This window comes from Panthera tigris, chromosome D4 (assembly GCF_018350195.1).
Source record: "Panthera tigris isolate Pti1 chromosome D4, P.tigris_Pti1_mat1.1, whole genome shotgun sequence".
Lineage (NCBI taxonomy): Eukaryota > Metazoa > Chordata > Mammalia > Carnivora > Felidae > Panthera > Panthera tigris.
In genome coordinates this window covers 31143701-31151876 of record NC_056672.1, presented here as the reverse complement: position 1 = coordinate 31151876, position 8176 = coordinate 31143701, and the positions used below count along the sequence as shown (strand labels likewise).

At 46.5% G+C, this 8176-nt stretch overlaps 1 protein-coding gene across 1 annotated transcript; it reads right to left on the bottom strand.

Annotated features, from left to right (window-relative positions):
- Positions 1-417: 417 nt before the first annotated feature.
- LOC102955440 (spermatogenesis-associated protein 31A6) lies at positions 418-7604 on the bottom strand. The gene is made up of 4 exons (XM_007089025.2): positions 7300-7604; positions 6514-6571; positions 5870-5930; positions 418-5596 (listed from the first exon to the last, which is right to left on the bottom strand). Exons 1-4 carry the CDS (start codon positions 7480-7482, stop codon positions 1684-1686), a joined length of 4215 nt encoding a protein of 1404 aa, XP_007089087.2. The 5' UTR covers positions 7483-7604; the 3' UTR covers positions 418-1683.
- Positions 7605-8176: the final 572 nt, after the last annotated feature.

Below are 8176 nucleotides of genomic sequence, written 5' to 3'. Positions count from 1 at the left end.
AAGGGCATCTCCTGGAGCAACTCTGTACCATGGGAATGATGCCCTCTGCAGCTGTGCCTACTGTGCACAAAGCACAGACTAACGCTAGAGAAATTGCTCATCTTCTTGCTTTCTCATATGGATAGAGGCCAGGGGAGGGGGAAAGCTGTGCTAGAAGTGGAGAGAGCAGTGGACCACTCCTGAGCTATACCTCCCCATTTTGAACAGGTCATTTCCATGCTCTCCCCAACTCCCATTTCACAAATCCTGTCTGATGGCCTCATCTGCTGGACTCTGGAGTATGCAAGGACTGGGAGCCAGACGAGACTTACTACATGATTGCAGGCCAGTCTCTGGGCCTTTTAACTCCCCACCACTCCTTGAGGAGCAGTTCTACAGCCCTGTGTTTAAATAAAGGTCACCAGACTGGGAGTTACATCTGAAGCTCCATAATCCTGGCTTTTCCACCTGAATTCTTGAATTCAAGAGGTGATAATGTGTAAGTGTATTAAATATATTATTAGGAGATTAACCTTCCCTCATTTGCTTTACATCTACAAATTTGACCATCTGTTCTGGATATAAAAGTGGCTTCTCTATGTCTGTGATCTTAGAGCTGGAGTGGGGTGGAGACCATGATGGGGTATGATGAGCCACTGGGCCCTTAACTTTTTCTTTCCTCCAGGCCTGTAGATGGTGGTGGGATATCAGAGGCTCTTCATTCACTGCAAATTTATAGGCACCATGTGCCACTTTGCCTTTTTCTTTGGATCCAAACTTTTCAACTTGTCTCCCACATCCCATTCGAAGTTCATAGTATTCAACCGTCACATAGTTACTACATACAGATACACTCAATCTTGTTTCATTAATCCAGAACTCCTTCTCTGGGGTTAACATAGAGGGAAAGCAGGTGACCCTTGAATATTCATTTGGGGTAAAGGTGAACATAGCCCTTAGCAACTTCCCTGATGTTCTCTCACTTACACATACTCAGAGCTGGAAGTGCCATCCTCATCACTGGAAGTACAGGAAAGGCAGAGGTGGAAGAGGGTGACATTAAAGCTAAGCTCAGAGGGGTTCACAGGGCCTAACTCAACCTCAGCTCTTCACAAGAGAGAGAAGGGGCTCTCAAGAGCAAGTGCCCTCTATTCTTCACCAAGAGATCCAGGAAAAGGATTTCTCCTGCTTCTGAACTTTAGGCCTAGTACCCTCTACCAAATTTCAATCCACTTGGTTCTGATACTTCCTGGAGCCTGAGTGGGACCCTGAGTCCAGCCCCATGATGTCTGGAAACCTATCCCCTATAGCTGTATAAATTTCAAAGTAGAGTGGAAGCAAGAGAAAGGCAAGTTGAGCCAGATCTTGGGTAAGGTCTTCATAGGTATTTCTCATATTTTTAGGGTAGTTTTTGTTTGCATAATGACAGTATCATGAAAACAATGTATAATGAAAGGATAAAGAGCAAGCCTACAATGCCCAAGGCCAAAATCCCTCCATTCTCCTCCCTTCTAGAAGCCAAAGTACATACTGAGCACAGCACAGACAAAAGCAACCATACTACCCTCTTTTGGGGGGAAAACATATATATTGGGGAATATTAGGTATTTGGATGTGCTAATGAGAAAAAAAACACTTTCTTTACATGGACTAATTTTTTTCTTGAAGACATATTTTCCTACTAGGAAAGGCTAAAGAAGTATTTTACGATCGACCAAACATGGAGGCCTGAAGAAGACAGTGCCGTGGACAGTGTTGATGGTAGCCTGGGGCACCTGGCATCCTTGGCCTATACTGGCAGGGACTGACTGGAGACAAAGTCTTCTTGGGAGGCAGGGATGGGAGGTGCCTTGGGTCCAGTTGCTCATCCTTGAATCTTACACTTTTCAAGGACTGTCGGTGTTTAACCTGCCTTTCCTTGAAAGAGCTACTCTGACCATTGGAGGTGTCTTGGTGATTGTGGGCTGTATAACTCATTCTCCCATGCTCTGGGTAGAAGGGAACCCTGTGGTAGCAGAAACACCCACATACTGGTGCTTGGAGTTCCTGTTTGTGCTCATTTAACTTTGTGCCATGAAGTCCATGGTGGATTGCCATTTTCTCCTCTAGAATTTGTCCAACAGCTGTCATGAGTGCCTGAGCCTCAGAAGTCTCATTAGCCATAATTGATCTGCTTTTGACTGGTCCTTGGCTCTCGGCAGAGGCTATTATTGGCTTACATTTTTGCATAGTGTTCTGACCTTTGACTTTTCTATTGGGGAAAATCCATTGAAAAAAGTGCCTCATCCTTTTTCTGAAAAGGTTTTCTGGAGGACCTTGTTTCTTCTCTGACAGGAACTGTATGCATCTGTTCCTAACAGAGTCTACTATTCCTCTGACTGGGGAAAGGTGACTCATACTTTCAGCTTGAGAGGTCCTCAATTCTTCAAACCGTTCTTTATTCTTTCCTGAGTTGGGCCTCCTACAGTCCTCTCTCTTATAAGTAGAGGCAGTCATCTTGCTCTGGCTCTTCCGTGAGTCCTGAAGTCCAGAGTTCATGGGATCTTGCTGCCTTAAGCAGCTCCTTTGGTTTGCCATTAAGCCATACAGCATCTGGGAAGCTATCTTGTCTCCAGTAGGCACTGTCTGGGGATAACACTGAGGTGCCTGAGAAGCCAAGTTGTCTACAGCAAGGATCACGTGTGTAGGACAGTCTTGAGACTGGCTCTCTGGCTTTATCTTCAATTTGGACTCAAATTCACTAACCTCTGTGTTAAGGCATGACTCTCCAGGATCTTGGATAGCAGACATTCTAGAAAGTTTTTTACTGGTATCTAAACCCCCCATATGTGCATTTATGGTTTGGGGTTTTGTGAGCACATTGGTTCCCAAGATGGGTCTTGGCTGAAGAGTAGGAGGCTTGGCCTCCATTGCCTCCCTAGCCTTTTCAGACCTAAGATATTGGGGTCCTAAGTTCATCTTCAGCATTGCTACCCTATGGCAGGGGTCTTGTGAGGCCCAATCCTCACTCTCCTCTCTTGGCTCATTCCCAGCCATTGCTGAACTGGGACTCAGCTCTAGGCTGCTCTTCTCACCCCATTCTGCAGAATCACTCTGCAGAGTTCTGCCCATGAGGTTGAGTGTGAAGGACTGAGAAGGTGGCCTGCTATCCTGTCCAGTCAGAGAGGCCTTTGAGGACCCCTGGTTGTCATCAGATGGGGTCCTTACCAGGGCCCTCTGGATTTCCCCATACATAGGTGAAGGGGCAAGGAGAGGCCTCTCCAGGGTGAGACCTGACTCTTCTGCTATAACTTTCTTTCCCAGACATGCCTGAGAAGGTCTTCTTCTCAGGGATTCAGCAAATTTGATTATTGAGGCAGTTCCAGACACACAGGTGGCTGAGGGGTTAAAGGCAAACTGCAGAATGGGCAAAGGTTGAACCTTTTTCAACTTAAATAGATTTATGGGCTTAAGAGCCTTGAGGGGCAGACCCCACCTGTGCCTCACCCAAAACCTTATAATATGTGCTTCCAGCACTTCTTGAATGTCTGGATTGAGGAAGGAAACCCTGTGGGAGGTGTTCACATATGGTCCCCAACACTTCAAGATTCCTAGGTTTCTGATTTCCTTGTGAGTGTTGGACTTCGGAAAAGCATGGTTGACTGCAAGCCAGGATTTGTGCACACTCACAGGGATCAAACTCCCACTGATCTTCCCCAACTTCCTACCCAAATGGTCTTTCAGGATGTTTTCTAGATTCTTATCTAAGCTCTTTAGCAAATCGCTCCCTGAGTCACTCATTGACAACCCCAAGTCACATTCTGACTCTTCAGAGCTTACTTCCTGAAACCCCATTAGGGAGCTTTCTGAGTCCCTGGAGAGATCTTTTGGGACCTTCCCCAAAATATACCCCAGGCCCTTGCCCATGCCCTGGCTTAGCTGGAACTCCACTTTCTGTGTATCCTTGTTGCTTTTACCTGCACATGCAGAGGGACGTGAGGGTCCACGCTTGCCCTTTGCCTGACATGTCCCTGGTAATTCACCCTGAAGCTGCCTTAGTTCCAGAGACTCTTGGATCTTACGGGGCAGCTCCCACCGGTGTTCAATAAGCCACTTTTGTAGGTGTTGCTCCAGTTGCTTACGGAGTTCAGCACTGATTGGAAAGTTCTCAGGAAGGAGGGAGACTGCCCAACTGTCCTCAGGAAGATTGGAAGTGAAGACACTAAAGACTTCTTGAGATCTTTTGATTACAGAGGATAAAGCCCACCCACTTTCTAGTTGCTTCTGCAACAAAGGCCATTCTGGATGTTGAATCTCAGGTGGGATGAGAAATTGTGACTTATCCTGGGCTATAGGGCAAGATACTTCACAGGCCTCAATCTGAGGTGGCGAAGGTGATAGGATTGGAAGAGAGGATTGGCGATGATCCTGGGTCAGGATCTGAGCCAGAGACGGTGGTTGAAATTGAGGCACAGATGAAACCAAGGGTTGAGATTGGAACTCCAGTTGGGACGGGGGCTGGGACTGAGAAAGCAGTGGAGATAGTTTACCCTGCATTTGAGTTGGGCAGGCACTTGAGATTCCATTGAATAAGAAAGAGGAAGACTGTGGCACTGAAGAGCCCTCAGAGATCCAGGCAGTAGCCACCAGAGATTCGCTGTGTAGAGAGGGGAGACCCCAGAAAAGTTGGTTATATTTCTGCTGTAGATGGTGTCCCAAGACCTTAGGATATGAGAGCTTCTGATGACCAGGCAGCTGCTCTGGTTTTCCTTTTGTACTCCAGAAGTGTTGTAGGCTTGTGTTCTGTTCAGGACTCAGTGACTTCAACATATTCCCCAAAGAATTCAGGTGGTAGTCTGGGCTCGTTTGTTTTGGATATGATTCATCTTTTTCTTTTTCTTTCCAAATCTTGACCTTGACTCTCTTTGTGACTTGTATTTCCAGGAGCTTCTGATTATCTGAGCTCAGCAAAGAGGGGCTAGCAAATCCTACCTGTCTGTTGGTGGGGTTTCCCCAGAATGAGTCCTCTGGTGAGTGGTGGGAAAGGTGTTCTTGCTGAGACTCATAATTTGATGAGGTTGAGAGGCACAGGGCTTTGGCAGCAGTGTGCCACCATGACAAGGCTGGAATGGGACAACTTGAGTGGCCAAGGCCTGAGATGGCTGGAACAGCAGAAGCTGACCAAGGGGTGTGAGATGACCTCTGTGGAATGGTGCTCGGTGGGAATGCCAAGGAGTCACATTGAGGAAGAGTCAGAATAGAGTCTGGAGGTTGTGGGGCAAAGGAGGCTCTCAGAGGTGGAGGGCAGGCCTCTGAATTAAGGGGACATGGAGGCAGAGGGGAAAGAGCAAGTGGCTGGGGCAAAAGGCTGTTGGGAAGGAAAGGCTCTGGTGGCGAAGAGGCACTCAGAGATGAGTGGGAATGAACAGAAACTGAAGAGGTCATTGAGCCAAGAAGTAGAGGGCGCTGAGTCAGAGGAACTGGGGTAGCCAACAGGAACATGGTGGGAGCAGCATCATCCATAGGCTCCCTGCATGGCTGGTGGGCTCCAGCAGGCACTGCTTTGCACACCTCACCAGGGATGTCTTGACATAAGAGTTGATGAAAGCCACCCTTGTCAGGGAGCCTCCCCAGGCAGCTGCAGGAGACAGGAGGCACAAGCTGCAGCTAGAAGCTGACAGGGCAAGGAGGGCAGGGCAGGCTGGGCAGGGATAACACCTGCAACCTACAGCCCTCCACAGTCTCCATACTGATTTCACATTGCTCCTGCTATTCCTTACCCCAGAGCTTTATCCATACTTTGTTTCTGTGGCTCCCCCTCCCAGGGTTCCCTATGGACCAGGGGTCAAATCATAAACTCTGGGACAAAGGAGGACCAAGGAAAAGGGGGAAAAGGGGAAAAATTCTTTACCTTTGCAGAAGTGAAATCAGACTGCGAGCTCCCTCCAGTTCTTTCAGGCAATTTCTGCAAGCTGGAAATAAGGAGGCTGGGTTACAGTAGTGAAAGTAGGGCCCTAAGTGTTTTAGGGGAGGCTGAGTGCAGGGGGGAGCTTTTAGGCTAAGCTTTTAGGGGGAGACTGTTGGGAGATTAGACTATGGAGCCCAAGCATCACTGTTCAAAGCCACATGATCCCTCACAGTGATGGCCAGGTTTATTATGGGGAGTACTTTGTCACTTACATTACCCCCCAGAGCCCTCACAACTGCCTTGTTGGGGAGAAAGGACAGGGGTCACCTCACAAAAGAATCTGAGTGAAGTTAAACCACTTATCAACCCAGAGGTTCCACCTCTTGATCTAGGCATTAATGGTCTACTACCGCCCACACACCTCTGCCAGCTGACACCCATTTCAGCCTCTATCAACTTCCTACCAAGCATGGAATCTGGGAAATATACAGTAGCTGATCTCCTTCCCAAGAGCCTCTCTGAGGGCTCTTTTTCCTGAAGGATGGTCTCTGCCCCTGGCATCCTTGGAGACCATGGAATTAGACCCTCAGGAGCAAGAGAGATGGAGAATAACTTGGCACATGTAGGGCTAAATGGCATAAGCTTACCTTTTAAAGCTCCACTTTTTTTCTTACTCTTGCTCCTCCTCCTCAGCTCCACTTGATGCTATGAGAAAAGATGAGGGGCTGGGACTCAATTATCTCTTCTCTCTAGATGATTCACAGATGCTCAGTGTTCATAATATGACTTTCTACATTTCTACATATAATGGAGCTCTGTGGCTTTCTTTTCTTTTATTCATCTTTAAAATGAATAAAATATTTTTAGTTTTTCTTCTTTGAAAAATGTAAACATGGATTTTCTATGTGAGATCACTATGAATTTCTTTCATCACTATTCCTCTACTCAAGAAATACACACACACACACATACAGGTCCTTCTATGCTCCACTGGATAAGACTCTGTTTCCAGAGTTCAGACCCCCACTCTAGCCCTTTAGAGGCTCTCAGGTTCAGCACTGCCTTCAGATCAGCCCAACACAGAGGAAGAGCTCACCTGAGACACCTGCCACAGGAAGGGGAAAGTGGCTGGTAAAACAATGTTTAGGAGTCTGTTCTTCTGCAGACAATGAACTCAGTATACAGTCCTCACTCACTGGTCACTGAATCTGGGACTTTGCCCAGGAGACCTAGGGGCTGGAGATCTTGGGATAGAAACCCTTGTGCCCACTCTAAGCTTTGCCTGGCCTAGCTAGTCCCTAGAAGGATGATGTTCTATTCTTTCCTGAGATTTCCCATCTCACAAGGCTCTCTAGATGATTTAGAAAAGTGGATATAAGAATAAGGAAAAAAAAGAGATAATCCCTGTTGGGGTTTAGCTAAAGTTTCCTTACCTTCCTGATATTTCTATATTTCTTAGCTGGTGATAAGGATGGATTACTCTGAAAACAAGGGAGTAACAGAAGGAAGAGCCCCAGTCCACACAGGAAGGCAAAGATGGCATCAATCACCCAGGAGGTGGGACCAGAGCTCAGCCAGGAGGTACCAGTGCTTCTCAGAGAAAAGAAATTCTCCATCTTTGGAAATCTGTTGTCCTCAGGCAACTGAGCACTGGTAGTTCACTTGGGGACAGAGCTCTAGGCCTGCATCACAGAGCTAAAGCCTTGTCACAAAGGGTTCCTGAGAATGGGAGAGCTGGCTAGAGCACCACCCCTCCCCCATCATTCAGTCCCACAGATCCCTGCACTTTCCCCAGCCTTCTAGATTCCACCTTCCAACTCTACTGTCATGTCAGAGAGACCTTAGCCAATTTTCTATTCATTCCATCTAGAACTCAGATATTACCTGGTCCCTTTGTCCATTAGGGGTCTTGACTCAGGGCCCACCAATTTTACAACCCTTGAAAATCTGAAGTTGACCCTAGAATTTTGGCTATTTCCCAGGGAAATTTTCTTTTGGAATTTTCTCTGTCCTCAACTCTAGTTTCCCATATAATGTTCTTGTCTTGTATAAACCCAAGCACATAATTTAAATTTCTTTTGCAGTTAATTAGTTTTATGAATTTTAGTGTTTGCTTTGTCTCATTTTCAAAAGGACATATACACAAAAAATAAGATAATTATGCAAAATTCATAAATTAAAGTATGAAAGTTACTTTCTAAGTTTGTAACATTTATAATTCTAAAGTTAGTAAAGCTTTAAACTTTACTACAAAGACTTTTGGGACATGTGGATACATACACACATTCACAGACACATACACACACTTAT

What these genes read in the sequence shown, in the direction of transcription:
- LOC102955440 (XM_007089025.2), bottom strand. Translation starts at nt 7,482, where the DNA reads ATGGAGAATTTCTTTTCTCTGAGAAGCACTGGTACCTCCTGGCTGAGC. An exon ending in AATATAGAAATATCAGGAAG is followed by an intron (nt 6,572 to 7,299) that starts GTAAGGAAACTT and finishes CTTTTCTCATAG; the next exon opens with CATCAAGTGGAGCTGAGGAG. An exon ending in CTGATTTCACTTCTGCAAAG is followed by an intron (nt 5,597 to 5,869) that starts GTAAAGAATTTT and finishes TGTCTCCTGCAG; the next exon opens with CTGCCTGGGGAGGCTCCCTG.